The following is a 21,086-nucleotide window of genomic DNA, read 5'->3' on the forward strand; positions in this document are numbered from 1 at the left end:
GCACAGGTGAGTTTGTGGAACCAAAGGCTCTTATACCTGGGAGGGCAGGAGCGAAAGCGAGGTGTAGTTGATGGAAACCAGCACAACTGGAATCAGAAAATCAGATGGCAGCTCAGGGTCGGAGCGAAGGCTGGCTATGGGTTACAAGAATAACCGTAAATCGACCCAACTTCTGGGCGCGGGCTCAACCTTTTCCAAGAAGCTTCTGCGGGTGCTCTCACAACGTCATCAACACTATCGAGGGTGAGATGCGTAGGTGGGAAAAAAGGAAGGAGGCAATGTCTAACATCACACCACCGAGTTTCCGGCAAGCGACCCCCATACTTAAAGCAGTTTCAACGGCTGGGGGGAAAGAGGGCGTCCGGGAAATAGACGAGCAAGGGTCGTTGGAGCTCCAAGCTCCTTGATGCTGAGTACCTTCATAGTGTAGGTGTTGCTTGGCGAGAACAGCTGCCGCCATCCATGTGCTGTGCTGTTTCTGCCCGTTTCCCAGCCTTTTGCAGCTTGAGCAGCGGTAGCGGCAGGTAATGCGCAGCCGAGGTTTGGTGCGGCCGAGCCAAAGTGCGGGGAATCTGGGGGAGGCACCGTTGCAGTTGACGGGACCAGGGACTAGGACTGCTGATTCGGACGCGAAGTCCGCCTAGAGCGCGTTCTAATAGGGCGAGCCATTCACTGTTGTACGACGGGAGAGCTAGAAGGTCGGTGGGGATGGTTTTGCACTTTGCGCATGTGAGGCGGTTATCGGGCGATGGGCGTTGCCATTTCTGGAGAGCAGTTCGTCGGCGAATGAACGGGGAGGGGGGTCACCGGATGGCATGGACGTCGCGGATGGCCACCGACCCGGGGGCTCTGAGAGGAGTGGTGGAGCCCCGGAAATGGGGCTCCAGCTGTGTGCGTAATAGACTGGCCGACCAGATCGCCTGAGAAGAAATTGAGTCTAAATGGATTCTTTCTTTTCTTGTAAAGAACCCCTGCCTGGATTCGCCAGAGTTTAAATTGTGGTTTTTCTAGAAGGGGAATATTGTTCGGCCGTTAAAGCGTGTACTACCTTGCTACCAGGTCGCTGCTGGTGTCATCCGTCCCGCCAACGAATACGAGCGAGTCTCTCGGCTCGATTAAGCAGCCGTGTCCTATTATGTACAGCACATCGTCCCGGGTATCACGAAAATAAGATGATTACGTCTGATCCGCCGTCTCACTTACAGCATCAGTGCGGCGCCGATGCTCAGCAGGCACAGCCAATGCGCCCCGTCTCTCCAGCTGAGCGTGCTGCCGGCTCCGAGGCCGTCGCCGGGCGTCGCCTCCGGCTTGGTGTCGCCTAACCCGTCGTCGTTGCCGTTGCCGGCCTTGACTTCGATCTGCGTCGAGTCTCCCGGCGCGAAGAGGACGCCGATGGCGTTTGCGGCTGTGGCGTTGAGTTCTTGGTCGCTGAGCAGGGGGTTGTTCAGCGCATCGCAGGAAGGCCGCCCGTTCTTTTGCGAGATGCTGTTTGTGACGGAAATCGGCACATCAAAGATTGTGTAGTGGTCTTCGCCGTTTAAGCGGTAGTTTTGGCGGATTGAAATCTGGAAAGCTTGTTAGCGCGGGGGATGTGTGGAGGAGGCGGGTGGCGCACGTTGTAAGCGCCACGGTCGCTGCCGGTCGAGGATGGCTGGCCATCGCCGACCAGACAGTCGGGCCAGATCCAGTTGACGTGCTTCACCGTGCTGCCGGGCTCTTGGAACATGATGTCGCCCAGACTAGTGTTGTTGGCTGATGCCGTGCCGTTGGTGATGGTAAAATTGCGGCCGGTGGTGTAGCTGGACAGGAACATTGTGACGTTGAAGATCTTGGTTGGGCTGTTCGAGGCATAAGGCGGCAACGGCATCTTGCCGTTCGTGGATACGTCCAGCGCAACATGAAGATTGTCTACATCGGTCAACACCAAAAAGCTCACCATTATTGAAACTTCAGATGCTTACCTCCTCCGAGTGGTGTGCCGGGCTGTGGGGCGTCGAGAATGACCAGACCGGGCGTAAAGATCTGGCCGTTGGCAATCGTAAAGTTCAGGTTCTGGGCCGAGCCGGAGGTCGCGAACAGAAATAGCAGCGCCGCCGCGTACGAAAAGGAAGAAACCATCATGGGCGGGAAGATAGACGCTGCGTTGCAGCCAGACGGCGAGAAGTGAATCGAGACACGCAAAAACGGGTGAAGAGGATCAGAGCTGCAAGCCCTCGGAAGGACGGCAACAATGAGTATTTAGGCCGCCTGAAGCATCCAAGACTCTGGGAATGACAGGGTCCTGGATTCAGCAAAACGAAGGGAAAAGTGGGAACCGGCCCTAAACCAGAGGGTATTTAGATGCGGGCTCACTCTCAGGAAATGAGCATTTGGTACCCGCGGGATGGGTGCTGGGATGGGTTGGATGAAGAGGGTGGGAGGACGGAAAAATAGGACCAGAACAAGATACCAAGAGACTGGGACGTCAGCAGGTCTTGACTCTACCAGAGGAGCCGACTCTGGCAGAGAAGGCAAAAGCCTGGAACCTCCCATCCGTTCCATGAACACCTCCTCGCCCGTAGACAGCGGCGATCCGACACGGCGAACGGCAGATAACCTTGAACTTAAGAGCATTAAAGTCATGCCGTGTCCCTCCCGGATGACAGCACCGGGCCAGGCGTTCCATCGCGACAGGCTCAGGCTGGCAGGCTCACGATACGCGGTCTGCCCTCCGTCTGTGCATGACGTGGGCAAGGGCAGAGCGAATGGAACACGACAGAGAAGCCATATAACAGCTGGGAATTAAGATGGCAGCCCCGCGGATGTCGAAGGGTGCGACGCCCTCTTGATGCAGGGCAGGTTTCAGATTGAACAGGCGTAGAGACGGTGGAGGACGGGTTCCTGCAATGTCCATGAAGTCGAGAATGGTGGCCCCCGCTGAATGGAAATGAGACGCTGTGACGCACGAGCCAACGCCTAATTAAACCCATAGCACACGCTCTACGCTAAACCAGTGGAGTTTTTGGCCCCCTCGGTCTCTTCGGCTCGCTGTTCCGCCGCCAAGGGGCTTCAATTCTCTTTCCCTCATGCTTCCACTCACTCATATCATCACAGGTTATATTCTTTGCCTAAACCCATCAAATCTTGATATCTCCCCCCCTTTGTGTGAGAAATGTTCTTGCCTCTATCATTCTCGATGGCGACTGAGTAGCGCATCTGAGGCGAAGAACGCATGAAAGTGTATTCTGACTTGCCGCCGTTATCACATTTATTCAGCGTTGAATCCCACAAGATGTTCAAGTTGAACGGCGTTTGCGCGGCGGATACCCAGGGCAGAGCTTGACGAGACTCGCCGCGCTTACACTGTTTGAGATCAAGTCCCTGATTCCGTCAGATGAGAATGTGATCTCTTGTATTCCAAAGACTACGTCGCAGCAGTCAAAAGGATGTCCTTTTTGATGCACTGCGGTGACTTCCATGAGACTGATAATAGTTGAGGGTAACCTGAGTGAGCCCGACTAACGGCGCTGAGAGTCTAGGTAGGTTAGGTCGATTGAGCTTGACCTGATAGGCGGAGACAGTGTGGTCCAGTGGATCAAACCGTGTTCTTCAGTGGATCGCCCTCCCGATTACATTGTCTTCGAGAGGGCGTGTGCACTTCGGCCGGTTCCGACCTCATCCTCAATTCATGTAAAAGCCTCCCGGCCTTGCTCATACATCAATCGACTCATACGCATCGCGATAGCATCAATTGACCACGTCTGAACTACAGTGGACTCACTCACACAGTAAGAGCACCTTTCGATTCTTTAAACGGGTTTGCCACCGACCAATTCCGCGCCGTTAGCTACCTGTTCGTCGCTCGCACGCCGAGTGCCGAGGCACGCTCCAGCCAGCAAACATGATCGTACCGCGCTCCTCTTGCCGGCTGGCGAGACAATCACTCTCACAGCTTCAGTTCTGCCGGAGATCAAATCGCACCGCTCCCGCCGGCACGATCCTCGGGCGCCAGACACAGCGGTACATGAGCGCCGCCGCCTACCAGACCCCCGCAGGCTTGAAGGATCTTCTGCGTGTATCGGACGAAGTCGCCGACGCCGTTGCAACGAACAAGCCCGTTGTGGCTTTGGAGTCTACCATATACACTCACGGCGCGCTGGGTAATGATCTCGGTCTGGAGGACGTCGTCCGTCAGGGCGGTGGTGTGCCTGCTGTGTGCGGTATTCTCAATGGACAACCTGTCGTGGGTTTGAACGAGGAAGAAGTTGCTTTCATGGTCAACTCTGGAACCGCCAGCAAGGTTTCCAGACGAGATGTTGCTCACTTGGTCGGCTTGGTAAGTCCCGCACATTGGGTCTGCTCATTACATTGGACTCGCTGTCTGGCATTTTCTCTCCTCGTTTGCCCGTCATGAAAATCACGTTCAACTAACACAGCGCAGGGCATGACCGGCCGTAAAGTTCACGGTGGCACAACCATTGCCGGCACGATGCTCCTCGCCCGCCTCGCCGGCATCCGCATCTTCGGCACCGGCGGCCTCGGCGGCGTCCACCGCGGCGGCGAAAACAGCATGGACGTCTCTGCAGACCTCACTGAGCTCGGCCGCACCCGCGTAGCCGTCATCAGCGCCGGCTGTAAGGGCTTCCTCGACATCCCCCGCACTCTCGAGTTCCTCGAGACCCACGGCGCCTTCGTCGCCACCTTCGCCGATGGCCGCACTGGCAAGGTCGACTTCCCCGCCTTCTGGGTCCGCGAGAGCGGCACGAAGAGCCCCCTCGTCGTCGAGACCGAGCGCGAGGCCGCCGCCATGATCCTCGCCCAGGAGAGGCTGAACATTGAGTCCGGCATGCTCTTCGCCAACCCCATCCCCGAAGAACACGCGATCCCTCGTGAAGAGATGGACGTCGTCATCGAGACGGCCGTCAACGAGGCTCTGGAGAAGGGCTTCACGGGAGCGAGAAACACCCCGTACGTCCTCGGCAGGATCAGGGCGCTGACAGAGGAGAGGAGCACGCTGGCCAACGTGGCGCTGGTGAGGAACAACGTGGCGCGGGCCACCCAGATCGCCGTCGAGCTGTCCAAAATGCTGAACGAGGGCACGGAGTCCGTGTAAGTGAGCTGCTCCGTGTGTATATAGCCCAGCCAGAAGATAGGTTCTGACTGCGTAGATAGCTCTTCAAGCAAATTATTTGCCGGATATGACGCTGCTGCAAAGCCTGCGACGAAAGTCGAAGCCCCTAAGTCGAGCAAGGCGGATGTCCTCGTTGCAGGCTCGGTAGCTATCGATCTAAGCTGTGACTACCATCCTCTGGGCGACGTTAAGGAGATCTCGCCTCACATGCACACTTCCAACCCCGCTTGTATCAACCAGTCCATCGGCGGTGTCGGTCACAATGTTGCCCTCGCCGCACACAGAGTGAGCAAGGATGTGAGCGTCCGCCTTTGCAGCATGGTTGGAGACGATGTGTAAGCTGCCTTCCTTCCCCTCTTCGCATATTACATGACTGAACTCCCCGTAGCGCCGGGAAGACGGTCCTGTCCTCTCTCGAGTCATCCGGCCTCGACACGACCTACATCCGCCAACTTGGGTCCGAGTACCACCACTCGAACCGCACCGCCCAGTATGTCGCCGTCAACGACGCCGAGAAGAACCTCGTGGTCGCCATGGCCGACATGGGAATCTTTGCCAACCACTCCTTCCCCGAATACTGGAAGTCTGCCGTCTCGGGCGCGAAGCCCGGCTGGCTCGTCGTCGACGGCAATTGGAGCCCCAAGGACATCCGCGCCTGGATCCAGGCCGGCCGCGAGCAGGCTTGCGGCGTCGCCTTCGAGCCCGTCTCGACGGCCAAGTCGATCGGTCTCTTCCCCAGGGAGCACCCTCACCTGGGCGTCTTCCCGAACCCGGGCATTGACATTGCGTCGCCGAATAACTTTGAGCTGACGGCCATGTACACGGCTGCCAAGGAGAACGGCTTCTTCGATACGCCGGAGTGGTTTGAGGTCATCGATGCGTTCAACATGCGCGGCGCGAGGGATCGCTTTGTGCAGCTTACGTCCGCGGAGATGACGGATGCGGGTATTCCGGTGCAGACTATCCACCTTCTGCCGTACATCCCCACGCTCGTGACGAAGCTAGGATCAAAGGGAGTGCTTTTGACTACGATCCTGGGACGGGATGATCCCCGTCTCAAGGACAGGAATGAGGAGAGATGGCTTCTTACGAGGGCGCCTGTTGATCATCCTACTGTTGGAGGCGTGTACATGCGTCTTTTCCCACCGGCGGAGAAGGTTGCGATTGAGGACATTGTGTCAGTCAATGGTGTTGGAGATACCTTCTTGGGTGTCATGATTGCGGGCTTGGCAAAGGGAGGCAAGGTTCAGAACTTGATTGATGTTGCGCAGAAGGCGGCGGTATTGACTTTGAAGAGCCATGAGAGTGTGAGCCCGGATTTGGGTCGGCTGGACGAGGCGTTGAAGGCTGCAGTGAGGCCCTGATGGCCTGGTTCTCAGTAATGAGAATAGAATCAGCGAGCTAGGCACGTAAGTAATTGAGGGTACAGTAACCGCGCTATCAGATGTGCGACAAGTCATTGTCTCTTAACGTTCCTTGTTCATACTGCGTCAAAGCCTCGGGGGTGGTTAAAATCGCAGTGAAGTGCGAACACGCGCTCTTGGCACACAATAGTGAGGCTGACGGGGCATCTTTGGTTGGGCACAAAGTGGTAAGAATGGAACCAGCGCCCTCAGACTTTGGATGCGATTGGTCTCCAGCCGTAGGAATTTTTATGCTACATCAGGGCCCCGGAGGTGTTCAAAATTGCATTGAAGATTCGCAAAGCCGGCTATGATACCCGTTCTCATGTTTCTGGTGATTCGAACTCACCTCCAGATTGGGTTCGAATCTACAAATGATAATAGCTGGCAGAGCTGTGCCCAACTGTTTCAAAATTCGGCATTAGATATATGCGCCACTAGGAAAGATGATGAAGTGAGGGTGAAACCTCAGCGAGCACATGGTAAGGCTCACGACGGACAGCATTGAGATAGACAACATTCCTGTTCCATTGAGTTCGTCGTCCTCCCATGTAAGTAACACGCGGTAAATAGGTGCTCATCAAAGGCAAGTTCAGCTTTAATCTCCATTACAGCCTAGGTGATTGGGTCGAAGTTACGACCTATACTTCTGGGTAAATGAATGTTGTGTGGTAAACTTGAAGGGTTCGGTACACGGTCAGATTCCGTATTGGATGTTTGTTGGCTGGGTACCGTTTCCGCCCCTGTTTCACTGCAACTCAACCCTCCCCCGAAGGGCGTGAGAATGGTAGTAATCGAACAAGAAACCCGGCCAATGTTCTTCCCATCAATTACTACTCAAAGTCGAGTTCTTAATGATGATTTCTACGTTATTCAGTACACTCATCAACGCTTATATGAAATGGCTTGTAGCGGCGTACGACAGTAGAATCATGTAAAGAGATTTCCCTTTTTCATCCTTGGAATGAGATACGTTGTTGCGTCTTCGAAATTGCCCCACTGTACGCAGCGCAGCAACCATGCGCAGCAGTGTGGTGCCACTGCGTGTTGGAGGAGGGGCAGTGCCCCACCTTCAGCCTGAAGACATAGCTTTGTCTCATTGGCTGTTAGCCACTTGTGGCTGAAACCACCTACCAATCAGGTTCTGCTTCCGTCTGCAAGGCTGCACGCCCCCGGTAAAAAAATTCTGGACGTCTTTACAGTCGCCAACACACTCCCACCTCGATCTCTGGTGCGCCGAAGACCTCAAAATCCTTGTCATTCCCACGACCGCGACAATGGCCAACGAGCAGCCCTTCGAAGAGTTCCCCGACGAGGAGGAAGTCACTTCGTCTTCGGAATCTGAGCAATCTGAGCTCGAAGCAGCCATCCGCCAGCGCAACCCGCAGACTGTCTTTGACGAGAAGGATTCAGACGAAGAGGAACTTGAGCGGTTGGTACTGGGAGGCAAGGCCGACTTCCGCGAACAGCTCTTCCGCAACGATGTTTTGGGCGATATCGAACGGTTGGAGAAGGAGAGGAATCAACACCTTGTCGCGCAAGACAAGACCACACTAGAGGATGCCGCCGACCATGACTTCTTCATGCTCGACACCGGTGTCCCCTCGGCCAAGGGCTCGCAAGCCGGCAAGCAGAAACCCGCCGCTGTTGATCCCAATGCACCGGCATGGGAGGACAGTGATGACGAGCGATTGACGGTTTCCCTGGCGAACGCGACGAGGTTACGGAAGCTGAGAATCAGCGAGGGCGAGGATGTCGTTAGCGGCGCCGAGTACAGCAGAAGGTTGCGCCAGCAGTATCTCCGACTGAACCCCCTGCCGAAGTGGGCTCAAGAATCCGAAGAGCGCCCGTCGAAGAGGAGAAGAAGATCGTCAGCCGCTGCCTCCGACTCCTCCATCAGCTCCGACGAGGAGGGCGGCGACGATGACCTGTCCGCCGCGCCCCTGGAGAAGTTCCTCCGCGACGTCCACCGCCTTGCTGGCAAGGACTCGAATGGTAGGACCCGCCTCAGGCCAGAGACCATCGACATCCAGCGCACGCGCGAGATCCCCGACGCTCACAAGGCCTCCGTCAACAACCTCTCCTTCCACCCGAAATACCCCGTCCTCCTGTCCTCCAGCGTCTCGTCCGTTCTGTACCTGCACCACATCAACCCGACGGCACACCCTACCCCGAACCCGATGCTCACCTCCGTGCAAGCGAAGGGCGTCGACGTCCGCCGCGCCGAGTTCCTCTACCCATCAGGCAACCAGATCTTCTTTGCCGGTCGTCGCAAGTTCTACCACAGCTGGGACCTTGAGACTGGCCAGGTGCAGAAGACCGCCCGTGTCCAGGGCCACCAACACGAGCACAAGACGATGGAGCGCTTCAAGCTCAGCCCTCGTGGCCGGTACATGGGTCTCGTTGCGTCCACCAGGAAGGGCGGTGGTATTGTCAACATCATCAGCACCGAGTCCAGGCAATGGATCGCCTCGGCACGCCTCGACAGTAGACACGGTATCGCGGATTTCGTGTGGTGGAGCAACGGCGAGGGTCTCACCATTCTCGGCAAGGACGGCTCCGTCGGCGAGTACTGCGTCGATGACCGCAAGTTCCGCGCTGTATGGCATGACGAGGGCTGTGTGGGCGGCATCGTCATCGCGTTGGGAGGTCACCAGGGTCCCGAGTTTCTGGGCGAGGACAGATGGGTGGCGATTGGCTCCAGCAGCGGTATCACCAACATTTACGACCGCGAGGCGCTCGTCACAAAGTCCAAGGCGGGCGAGGTCAAGGTTGTGGAGCGCCCCGAGCCGACGCGCACCTTTGAGCAGCTCGTCACGCCCATCACGACGCTGACATTCTCTCCGGACGGCCAGCTGATGGCTTTTGGTAGTTATGAGAAGAAGGACGCGCTGCGTTTGGTACACCTGCCTACTTGCACGGTCTACAGGAATTGGCCCACGGCGCAGACGCCCTTGGGCAGAGTCACTGCTGTTGCGTTTGGAAGACAGAGCGATCTGTTGGCGGTTGGTAATGACACGGGCAAGATTAGACTGTGGGAGATACGGTCCTAGAGCAGAGAGCACGGGTAGGAAGTTTGTATAGACGGCTGGCGCATCAAAAGTTGGCTGCTGGGTAATTACTGTTTCCATGAATACCAGAATCCCTTCATACCCCTCCAATGGTCCCTATCCATCTCTGATTCCAATCCAACCCAAGACAAATGGCCGAAGTTCGTTTCCATGCTTAGTAGCAGCGACTGAGCTCACGCATGAGGGCGCGCATGGGAGTTCCGCGGGTAATGAGATCCTTGGGAACCAACTTCTTGCTCTTGCGCGACCAGTGGGCAAGCTTGTAGACGTTCTTGAAGAAGATGACGGTCTCGGGCTTGGGGACGGCGTCGAGGAACTGACGAATGTTGACATGGACAGTTCTGATAGCCTAAGAGAAGAAACCCGTGGAGTTAGCATGTATTCGAAGGCCATGAAGTCTCAGGCGCTTACTTTGCGACACTGTGTCTTGCTAGGCAGGTCGGTGGGCAGACCCAAGTCATCGCAGAGGCGCTGCCAGTCGTCGAGGTCACCATCTCCAAAGTACTCATCCCAGTCCGAGATGAGCTCAGCCAAGAAGGCCTCCTTCTGTGTCTTCTTGTCGGTCTCCTTGTCGGCGATTCCAAGATCAGACATCTTCTGGGTTATCTCCTCGTTGAGCTTGTCGACCATGTTCTGCGCAACCTTCTGCGCGTTCTGGAGACTGCGGATCTCATCGTCGATCTGCTTCTTGGCGAAGGTGACCTCAGCCAGGGTCTCGGCCAACTTCTGCTGGTTCTGGTCAGAGATCTGCTCGTTCTGGTTGGCGACATCGGCGACGATGTGTTTCTCCTGCTCCTTCTCTAGGGTACGTCTCTCCTGGGCACGCTTTTTGTAGGCACGTCGCTTTTCTCTCTTCTTCTCTCTCTTGGCGGCCAGCTTCTCATCGACGTCCGTGGTCATGTCCTCCTCTTTCTGGTCGGTAACATCGCCGTCGGCCTGATTGTCGTCGACGGTGGGGCTCTCGGTGACGCCGTTGACAACAGCATCGCGGACAGACTTCTCGTCAACAGACTTGTTGTCGCCAGACTGATACTTGAAGGAGTACTCGTGGACAACCTCCCAGTCCTCGACATCAGAGCCGGGCTGATCGACCTCTTCAACACGGCCGCCGGTGTTCTCTTGGGAATTCTTGTCGGTAGCCATTTTGTTGTTGTACGTGCAATTAATTTGTGAAGCCAAGTTGTCGATCCGAAGAGCTGCCTGTGCAATTCTACCTCAGTAAGGTAGTTCTTCTGAGCAAGAAGAGGCTGATTAGATGGAGTTTTGGTCCTAGGGACGTGCTGGGGGAGAGGCAGATAGGCTGCCAACCTGTGTTGTAGGGTTGTGATGATGTGTGGTGAAAACTTCAGAGAAGAAATCGGAAGTAAAATACAGGGAAAAGGTCAAGGTGAGATTTGAATCAAGAGGGCACAAACGAAGGAAAGAGCTGCAAGGTCCCGTTCGATTTGAAGGGTAGCGTTTGATGGTCTTCGACACAAGGCCTGCCAGAGAAAGTAATGCATGGCCAAAGAAGCGGGCTGCAACGACAATGGGTGAACCCAAAGAACTGCGCAAAGCTCATATCACAACCACGACAATATACTGAAATGGACGACTGCAGTGCACAGCAGCTCCGTCTGTCTTTGCTGGGTAACCTCACTGACACGTAAGTTAGAGTGCCAGGGAAATGATTGAGGTCAAAGCTCGCAAAGATGGCCTGGCTCAAGACTCAAAGACTCAGGAGTTTTGAATGAATGAATTCGATTCTCTGCTTTTTAGTCTTTTGACGAATGATGAGTTTCATCTTTATCACAACTGACATAGTGTGTCTGAGAACTGATACTGGGATTTGAAATAGAATAGTTACTATTATAACAAACAGATCACAGCCAGTCATATAAGCATGTGAGACAAGTTGAGCCTACAGTAACTGGAAAGCCCTATCAGAATGATTCATGAAGCTATCATGTTTAGCTTTGTGTGACGGATCAGATATTATAATTGTGGTCTTTGTGATACTCTGCGAAAAGGACTGTCTTGCGTGTCCTTGCCAAGCTTCAACCGCTACTTCTTTCTTTTATCCTCACTCACAACTTGATGCATCTCATCTTATATGAGGTTATGGCAGAATCTAATGAGCCTCAATCGCTTATTGGGATGAGTAAGTATTATATGACCTTAGTGCCTGCTTGAGACCAGGTTTTCTCCACGGCTCCCATAGCTTTCATCATATGTAACTGGGAGAGCCTCATGTATGAGCAGCATTGGGTATGTAGGGTAGAGGACCAATGAAGTAATTTCAGGTGAGAACGCGCCCTGCCGGCGAGTGAAAATGTGCTCACCTATCAGAGCTCTATCAATCCTGAACGTTAAGCAAGATTTAGTATCGAAGGGTACCCTTTGTTCTGCAGCAATGGGTGATCCCAGCGCATTCATTACGAAATGAATATGAATAACTTCGTTGGTCATGATGACAACATAGCAATTAGAGGGAGGGGGCTTCAGGACCGAGTAGTGCAGCTTTTAATTGATCTCTGACGTCTGACTTACACGATGTGGCCAGAAGCCTGGCCATGTTGAAGTCGAGATAACTAGGCAAGGCGGAGGTCGATCAGATACAAAACAATCAGTTGAATGCTCATCGTCTCATCACCTGTATCATTTAACTACAATCCAGCTGGCAGTGACCGACCATGAGAGGCTGAAAACAGACATCGAGCCGAGTCAGCGACAACGAGCCAATATGTTCATTTCTAGCTTCATCAGAGCTCCCATTCCATTCCTCAAATGGACGCCATGCAGGTACTTCATCTTGTGGCTCAGCTGTGGCTACTTTGAAAGTAGCTGAGAAACGAAAACCGTCTCATGTCTCGGGCCAGCTGAGCAGCCCATCCGAAGACGACAGGCATCATCGTTCCCAAATGATACGGAACGAACGGATCTAGAATCTCAGTGTCTTCAAGCCACCGGGGACCCCTCGAATGAAGTGATAAAGTGGGACGAGGACGCTTTGAGGCTGGCAAGTTGGCATCGATGACGACTCACAGAACACACGTTTGGCGATTAGAGTTCAACAGCTCTTCAACCGTTTGCGGGCCGGATGAACGCTATCTCAAAGTGGTGACGCCAGCAACGTTTAGAGGCTTGACGTCGTGACATCTCTTGGCTGCAGGACGGACTTCCCTAGAGCTCTGGAAGCAGCAAGGAGCTTGAGCCTTGACCTCGATGCATTTCCGCGACTCGATCGAGACGAACTGATCTGTGCGCGCGCACTTAGAGTTTAGGGTTGATCAATGACTCTTTTCGTAGGATGGCTTCTCTTCCAGCGGTGATCGATGTTTCGAAATATCGACTAGCAGACCGCCAGATGCGCGAATGTGCGACTTTGCGACTCTGGACGCCGCCGCGGAGTCTTGATATACCTCAGGTCTGATAAGGATGAAAATTCACAAGCATTTCCCCCACAGTCGCCAATCGTCGGTGAGGACTTTCGCATGACGGGGCTGCAGAGGGAATGTGCCGGCGGCGGTTGGCGTGCTCATGTCTCGGAACTACTGCAGAGCACGTAAACGGCCTGCATGTTGCTTGGAATGAAGCCCACTCTGCCATCGGCTCGGGACGGAGGGGTTGCGGCAGTGAGCACGAGACAGTCAAACAGTGAGGCGGCGGCTGAGAGAGAATGTGCGTGGCTGGAAAGATAACCGCGCAAGAGTGACTCTTTGATCGCTGGAGAGAGAGGGAGAGAAAAACGACGTCGTCGTTGTCTTGCTTGGTCCCTAGGAAACTCAGTGTCTTCCGTTCCACACGGTTCCCACTTTGGCGCATTCTGGGTGGATTGTCCCATCCCATCGGAGTGGACAGAGTGGACTGACCACGCATCGCAGGCGTGGGTTCGACAGGGATGGTGGCGTTGGCGGCCCCGGGGCTGACCGACCCCTTGACACTCTGGGGTGCTGCGGTGCTCTTCGCCTTCCGTGTTGATGTTGGCGTGCAGTTGCGTTTGCGGAGAGCACTCACTTATGTAATACAGAGCCCCGATTGGCGCGCATTGTGGGTTTTGATGCTTCCACGAGTGTCGCTTCATCTTCATGCAAGGACTTCCATTGGCCAATGCAGTGTTATTGCGGGGGGTTTCTTCAAAGCGAGTTGAACGTCAAGATTTTTCCTTTCCTTTTTTCTGCTACCCGTCTTCGCTTCCCTGACTCTGCGACAAGTCTTGGGCAAGCCGCAACTGGGTCAAGCAACGGCTCGGAGGCAGGGTGTTGGCTGTTGTTTCCTGGGTTCCAGGTTCCGTCTTGCAGGACGCCCTACCTATCACCGTCAGACAAGTTCCAACGGCACTTCGACATGCAGCAGCAGAGAAAATACCTCCTTCGCCCGCCCGCTGGTGCTGCTACTGCGAAAAACGTGACCGAGAAGAGATTGAGGTCAGACCGTCAGCCAGGCCCGCGAGCCCGCAGTCACGGCCTGCCTGCTGTGGCCGCCCCTCTCTCCGATCTGTGCCGCGCTTCTCCTCACCCTGGGTCGGTATCTGGCAGCTGGTTCTGACGGAGATCATGCCAGGATCTGGTGACGGATGCGGGTTTCTTCAGGCGCTTTAGCGAGAGTTCCCGACGCCCAGGTTCAGCCCAGGCCGTCACCCCGTCCAGTCCGGCCGTCTCGCGCGCGGCCTGGTCTCTCGTCCGTCTGTCGTGCGTCTGACCCATGGGCCTCTGCGAGTCTGGTCAATTACACAGCGCCATCGCTGAGTCGTCGATCGACTGGTCAAATCGCTGACGCCGACGACCGACTCAGGGAGGGAAAAAAAAGGCCCCGTCGACCCAAACGGTGCGGTTTGCCGCCCACCTGTGCCCGCTTTCGCTATCCTTGTCACTGCAGTTAGTGGTATCCAGCGGTGTTATGCGTTGCAAAGAGGCAGGACACTGCAATGCGAGGCACATGCTAAACACAGGAAAAAACACCGCACAGCATGCAGACGCACGAAGGAGGAGCAGCTCCAGAATGAGGTGCAGCAGTTAGCAGCAGCCGCAGCAAAAACGAGGAAGACTCGGCACATGGCCAAGCGGCACCTTTGGCCTGCCTTTTTTCCTGATAGTCGTCGCAAATATCTCATGCAGTCATTCAGCGCAGCGCAGCACAGCGCTTCGCCGCACTCCTTCGAGCGCAACGCAACGTCGTGTTGGGTTGCCCTTCGGGTTGCTGAATTCGGACCTGAGATAAGCAATGGACGGGACGGAAGTTGAACACGGTTGGGGTTGAAGCTGCTTTTGTTGTCATGTTGTGTTGTCTTGCCGTCATTCGCTGCGACGGTACAACGCAGCAGCCGTCCGGCCGTGTGGCAGTCAATCAATCACCACGGCAATCACTGCGACACTACGGCTTCTTCTTGGGCCTTCAGGTCGTGTTCTCGACCCAAGCAATGCGGGTGTTATTCCACGATCTGCTGCTTGTTTCCCTTCCATTTTCAGCCTTATCCCCACGAGCGTGGAACTGAGACCCTGACCTTAATCTCCTACGGGCAGAAGGGCCCCAAAGAATCGCAATCAGAGGTTGTCCTGCGCCGGAAAGCTTCCTCAGCAGAGGCATCCCCGGTTGGCCGGCAATTCCCTGTTCTGGGCCATAATGGGCATAATCATGCCATGGGTTCCCAAAGGTCGCCCAACCTCTTGCGGCGGCGCGTCACGACCACACCACCATCATTGCCATAACATCTCATACTTATTCCTCGCGTGACCCGCTCCCGCGCATTTGGCTGTTTTCTTTGTCTTGCAAGCCTCTTGCGCCTTGTTCGTGCTTGACATATGCGCTTCCCCAAGCCTTCCGCCTCCTACCCTTTTTCGTCACTTTGAGTCTTCCTTGGTCCTGTCGCTAATACCTTAGCCTTGGAACTCTTGGACCTTGCTTTCCCTGTCGTACTACTGCACTTAAATGGATGATTCGATGGAGCCTTCCTGCACTAGGGCTCCATTTTCGACTTTGTCCTTCTCCGATTCGAAACCGCTTTTTTAAACCCCCGGCGTCCCCCTTCCTCCCCCGGACGCCATCTGAAGGAGATTCGGTTTGAGCCTGGTGGAAACTAGTAGCCGACTTCGATTTCACTACCACCATCAACCAACCTATTGGTGTTGCTTCAACTTCAAATCATCTGACGGTCATGGCCGAGGCCGACCTCGTTCGCCCTGCAACGTCGTACTCAGGCGCCTCGGGTATTCAGAGGAGGTTCCTTCTCTCCAGCCCGGGGCGACCTCGAACTGCTTCAGGACTCGGCGATCTCAAATTTGAAAAGACGCCATCGACTGCCTTGTCTGTGAAAGTCACAATCAAGTTTCAGCCGTCCCTCGATCTCACCTACGAAAGGCAGTACCAGGCCTCCCACGGCTTCCAACCGACAGACCAACTATGTCACACCCTCATCCGTCGTCTTACACATTGCTCAACTGAGCTGCTCACCCGCAGAGACTCAACCGCTCTCGAGCATTCCATTCCTCAAATTGGAGATGGCAAGCCGCTGCGGTTCGAGTTAATCTACCAAGTTTACAGAGGAGGACCGGAGCCATGGGCAACCAAGTCCTTCAAGTCATATCAGAAGTTCCCTCTCGACAAGTCAACGGCTATGGAAGTCGCCCGCTCTACCGACCGCATTATCGGTTCCTTCCTTAAGCTCCACGACCGGTCCTTCAGATGGATGCATGGCAAGATACGCGAGAGATCAGGAAGCGAGCTTGAGATTCTCAAGCCCCTGAGCAACCCCGTATCTCTCCTTCACATTCCACAGTCACGTTTCATTGATACCACCCAAGACTGGGAGTTTGTCCCTGGCTACGAAATCACACTGCATTTTCGAAGTCGATGCAAGTTCCGTAGACAAAGGGAATGGGAACGGACCATCACTCTCAAGAGCACTCAGAGCTCTCCGCTAACGCTGTCTCATGGCGAGGACATGGCCTGGGTCTTGTCGACAGCTATGCAACGCTCTCTGGATTCTAGAAAGATGGCCTTCGATAGGCAACATCGGTCCTGCAACAGATTCGATTACCTGGAGGAGTGTCACCATTCTGAACAGAACGCCGTTCACGTCAACTTCCAAATCCGAAATCAGCTGGGCTTGGATCACAGACATCTCCGCCGTGAGCTCGACAGCAACTTGCTGCTGTTTCAAGATCCCAACGGTCTTGACTGTGAACAGTTTGTAAATCAACTCGAGCACGCATTTACTGCAGTGCGAGATGACACCGACAAGGAGCTGAACGAGATGGATGACCTCCGATTGACAGTTTACGAACTCTCTGGCCGGGGTTGGAAGGCAGAGAAACCGTTCGCCGTCTGTCTCGACTCGACTGCTTGTTATTCTAGGAGGACTGTTAAAGCCGTCCTCGATCGAGTCCAGACAGGTGTCGCAGATATCCTCGGTGGTCACGACATGAGCATCACTCTCATGGTCCACAAGCGTGGCCATTTGGTTCTGGACAAGACTCTCGTGGCCCGTTCGCCATACTACGCAACGGGACAACGCCAAGGCGAAGATCCTGAGACAATCAAGGAGATGTTCTTGACGAGACTCAAGGACCGAATCCGATCCGACATCTCCATGGTGGTGAAAGACACGTGCTCGCTGTCCGATGCCGAACCCCAGAATATCCGTGTGGTCGAGCGCCCCGTCTCTGCAGCGAATGACCCTGCTGAGATGGAAGCTTTGCCGTCAAGCAGCCCGCTCCCGATCCCGACGCCGCATGGGCCCGTGCCGGACTCCTTCGATGAGAGTTCCAACGAACCGTCCGAACTTTTGGCACGAGATGAAACGCTTCAGAGTGATGGTGGGGTTGAAACGATGGCCGACGGCGTCATAGGCACCGTGGGGCATTCGCAACAGCCTGAAACTCCTGCCAAAGCAACATCGAAGAGTCTGTCCTTTTCGTCGGCCGAGGATGCCACTTCTACTTATCAGTCTTCGTCGTCAACTCCTAGTCTTGTTGACAGCGACATTGGTACGCCCCGCGAGAGCTTGTTGATTACGCCCACCTTTTTGCGAACGCTGTCAGGCCGTCCTCAGCCGTTTGATGCAAACCCGAATATTGCGGATTCCGAGACCTCCGACAGCGAGCTAATTGAAGATTCAGCCGTAGGACCGTCGACTCCAACAATGGCGCGTTTTAATGGACCACGACAGTTCAACTTATTTGGCAAGGGACCTCGCTCCATCTCCCGGCAGTCTTTGACGTCGATTGACTCCGATGCCGACAAGCGCTCGCTGGCTGATTCGCAGCGCACTACCGAGCCCGAAGATGTCCAGGTCTCAGATTCCAAGCTCGGGTTGACTTTGGTTGAGCCTCGATCGGCACCTGTGGCCGACTCACTCGAGCCTCAGCAGGAAACGGCCACCCAAGAGCCCGTTTTCGAGGGTTGGTTGGAGTACTGCTGTGTGCCCATCGAGGAGGAAGAGGTTGCCGTGCCTGAGGCCCCGGTCGAAGAGGTGACTACTGCAGCCGAGGAGCCGACGACAGATCTCGTGATTGTTGTCACTCCTGTCGAGGAGTCAACATCAGAACCTGCGATTGTCTTCACCCCCGATGAAGATCCGACAACAGAGCCTGTCGTTGCCATTATCCCCGACGAGGAGTCGACGACAGAGCCTGCGATTGTCATTTCCACGGAACAGGAGCCAACGCCACCGGCATTGCCATCTCTGCCTTTGGAGGGTTGCTTGGAGTATGCGGTTGAACCAATTATCGAGGAAGACGAAGACGACTCAGACGGCGAATATCACGATGCGGACTCTATCGCACCAGCCGCGTTCATGTCTAGTCCCTCTAGCTTTGCCACCGCGGCTGAGACTAGCCTCAACTCTCCCATCAGCCTGGATTTCGCGATGTCCTCTAACTTCAAAGCTGATAACACCACGAGCGCGCCTGACTTCCTCGAGGTGACAAAGACCGATCCGGTTGTCGAGGATGCGGAGCAGAAGCCCGTCCCGACTTCTCAGGTCGATGCCTGTACGTCTTCACATGACACCACCGAGCCTACTCCAATCCCTCTCGTTCCCGAGACCATCCAACCCTCTCCTGTACCCGAAGCCGAGAAGCCTTCCCCGGTTCCCACAGAACCCCGCGAGCCGAGACTTGACACTGCCGCCGAGATTCACCGGGACCCGTCCTTCCTTGTTCTGAACCAGGCACCGTCTGTATCGTCGGAGGCCCCGCGCACGCCGACTTCAGACTCCGCCTCGTTCAGTGACAAGGATGATGAGCCCCATGAACCCTCCACCCCTCCGCTGATGACAGAGACTGAAGACTCGGACTACTCAGAGCCTTCCGAGCCAACTTTGCCGTTTCCCGAATTTGCAGTCGATGATACTCCAGGTCCCGACGACGCAAAGTCAAAGTCACTGTCCCATTGGACACTCCCGAGAGCTTCTTTCACTGCCGACGACTTTATCGACAATTATCTCGGACATCAGCGCAAGATGTCGATCACGCGTGCATTGTATCCACGGCCAAATTCGCTGTACACACTGAAGAATTCGAGCACAATGTCGTTGGGCCACGGCCGCAAAGTTTCATTGCCAACAGCGGGCATCTTTGGCATTCACGAATCAAGTCGTCTGGATCTGGGTCTCCGCGGCGCCCTCTTTGGTCTTGCCTCGTTGAAGAAGCAGGGTGGTTTGGAGAGAAAGAGGTCACAGGTTTTGTTGAAGCTCGAGAACGATAAAGGCATGGTCATTGTGCCAGGCAGTCACAGCAATTCAAGCAGTCGCCGCAACAGCGAGGCGAGAGGAATCGGGGGTGCTGGTGTACTAGGACTTGGTAACGCTTATGCGTTTTGAACACACGCACGAATCCCTAGGTGGATGGGGTCGTTGACTTTGGGAGGATCGCAACTGGCATTGGGAGGGATTGGACGGCACATAGGATAATTGGAAACTGGGAATCTTGGGTTCGGGGTTTGGAGACGTTGTCCGGATGGAATTCCGTTGACTCTTTGCGATTTGGCGTTTTGGGGGCATCTTCTAGAATTTGGAAAGGTTCCAATTCATCTCGCAAGCGATGCATGGCGGGCACAGTTCATTTAGAAAAAGAGGGCAGCAGCTAGACTTCCGCAGAGTCCGGCCGCAGCAGCAGTGCTAGACATGCACGAGTATTGGAAAATGTATCAAATTTCTTGCCATCATACCTCATGATTCTCGTGATCTATCTTCGATTTGCAAGCACCATAGCGAATATGGCTTCCATCCAAATTGCAACAGCACCCTTCATGAAGGATTCGCGTCAATTTGCCCCTCCTTTCCGGCCTCCTTGACGGAATCTGGCCACTTTTCCCTCTCTGACCACCATTAATTGACGTTGATCTTGTAGCTCGGCAACGCGGAGATGCTCAGCCTGACTTCGGAGAGCCCCGACGCGGGGCAGACGTACGACTGTCATTTCCGAACACGCGGGGGGGCCATCCCCGGGCGTTCGTCCCCTCCAAGGCTGAAGTTCCCCAGAATAGTCGACTGACCCAGGATCCTTGACCTGAGTTGACATCACCACGTGGGCTTTGCGAGGAAATGTCACGCCACCCCGCGCAGGGCAGGTCAGCGCCGCGAAGAGAAGGGTTGTCGCCAACTCTCCGGCTTGACCCGACCATGCATTCGCCGCGTCTGCCGTGACCCCGGGATCCGCGTCGGCGAATGCATGCTTCGCAGCCCGTATTGTATGTCCATTCCGCGCTCCAACCGCTCAGACGAGCTCAGCGTCGCCCGAATCAACCACGGTCTTGGCGCTAGACCACCTCAGGATCAAGATATCACCCGTCTTGCCGTCCACAACACCATCCGAATCCGTGCCCTTTCCCTCCACAGCCACGTCCCGCAGGAGTCGAATGAATACGGCCGTATCCAGGTCTGGACCGTCAATCATGCTGATGTTCCCCGCCGTGTCGTTCAGATTCTGCAGTGCAGGCGGGAAGGACGACAGGAAGGACGAGAGGTAGTGGTTATGCAGAAGGGCCTGGTGGCGCGTCGCGTAGGCCAGCTCCGTCTCGGACAGGCGGGCGCGGAGGAGCGGGGAGGAGAGGTAGTGCAGGGCGTGCTTGTCGATCTTGGCGATGCGGGCGCGGAGGAAGCTGCGGACGAGGAACTTGAAGCGCTCGAGCTCGGTCTGGATCACGATCAGGGCGAAGTTCGTTTTGGGGTCCATGTCGCCCGTCAGGTCTTCCACTTTTTCGATTTGGGCCTTGATGCGGGCATTGACGCGTTCGAAGAGGTTATCTGGAGGCCACCTATGTTGTTTCGCGATAAAAAGTCAGCTTCATCTCTCCTTCGCCCAGCGTCTTTCTTTATTTGGTTCAGGGTGAGGGGGGTTTTACTCGAGGAGCTCTGGGGCGGAGCGTTCTGCCACCCAGGCGCGCGTCAAGGCTTGCAGGTCGCGTGTCTCTGCGGGGATCGAGTGGAAGACGGGGTCGACCTCCCGGAGGATGTCGTCGATATCCATTTGTGGCGGCGATGCTGGTTTGGTCGGGGTGCACTATGGCATTGTGTGAGGTTTG

General features: G+C 55.3%; 6 protein-coding genes across 6 annotated transcripts; 3 read left to right on the plus strand and 3 right to left on the minus strand.

Annotated features, from left to right (window-relative positions):
* Positions 1–1,199: 1,199 nt before the first annotated feature.
* Positions 1,200–2,118, minus strand: COL26b_001035 (uncharacterized protein; the record flags this gene model as incomplete). Its single annotated transcript, XM_053173995.1, has 3 exons — positions 1,200–1,565; positions 1,616–1,908; positions 1,962–2,118. The coding sequence occupies 3 exons, from the start codon at positions 2,116–2,118 to the stop codon at positions 1,200–1,202; spliced, it is 816 nt and encodes a 271-aa protein (XP_053042112.1).
* Positions 2,119–3,880: 1,762 nt separating this feature from the next.
* On the plus strand, positions 3,881–6,474 carry COL26b_001036 (uncharacterized protein; the record flags this gene model as incomplete). Its single annotated transcript, XM_053173996.1, has 4 exons — positions 3,881–4,315; positions 4,421–5,088; positions 5,152–5,445; positions 5,499–6,474. The coding sequence occupies 4 exons, from the start codon at positions 3,881–3,883 to the stop codon at positions 6,472–6,474; spliced, it is 2,373 nt and encodes a 790-aa protein (XP_053042113.1).
* Positions 6,475–7,790: 1,316 nt separating this feature from the next.
* Positions 7,791–9,566, plus strand: COL26b_001037 (uncharacterized protein; the record flags this gene model as incomplete). Its single annotated transcript, XM_053173997.1, has 1 exon — positions 7,791–9,566. One exon carries the CDS (start codon positions 7,791–7,793, stop codon positions 9,564–9,566), a length of 1,776 nt encoding a protein of 591 aa, XP_053042114.1.
* A 172-nt stretch (positions 9,567–9,738) lies between these two features.
* Positions 9,739–10,727, minus strand: COL26b_001038 (uncharacterized protein; the record flags this gene model as incomplete). Its single annotated transcript, XM_053173998.1, has 2 exons — positions 9,739–9,933; positions 9,996–10,727. 2 exons carry the CDS (start codon positions 10,725–10,727, stop codon positions 9,739–9,741), a joined length of 927 nt encoding a protein of 308 aa, XP_053042115.1.
* Positions 10,728–15,717: 4,990 nt separating this feature from the next.
* COL26b_001039 (uncharacterized protein) lies at positions 15,718–19,383 on the plus strand (the record flags this gene model as incomplete). Its single annotated transcript, XM_053173999.1, has 1 exon — positions 15,718–19,383. One exon carries the CDS (start codon positions 15,718–15,720, stop codon positions 19,381–19,383), a length of 3,666 nt encoding a protein of 1,221 aa, XP_053042116.1.
* An 895-nt stretch (positions 19,384–20,278) lies between these two features.
* Positions 20,279–21,031, minus strand: SLD5 (GINS complex subunit; the record flags this gene model as incomplete). Its single annotated transcript, XM_053174000.1, has 2 exons — positions 20,279–20,819; positions 20,907–21,031. 2 exons carry the CDS (start codon positions 21,029–21,031, stop codon positions 20,279–20,281), a joined length of 666 nt encoding a protein of 221 aa, XP_053042117.1.
* Between the last annotated feature and the right edge of the window lie 55 nt (positions 21,032–21,086).

Source organism: Colletotrichum chrysophilum, assembly GCF_026319265.1.
Source record: "Colletotrichum chrysophilum strain AFK26 chromosome Unknown scaffold_4, whole genome shotgun sequence".
Taxonomy (NCBI): Eukaryota; Fungi; Ascomycota; class Sordariomycetes; order Glomerellales; family Glomerellaceae; genus Colletotrichum; species Colletotrichum chrysophilum.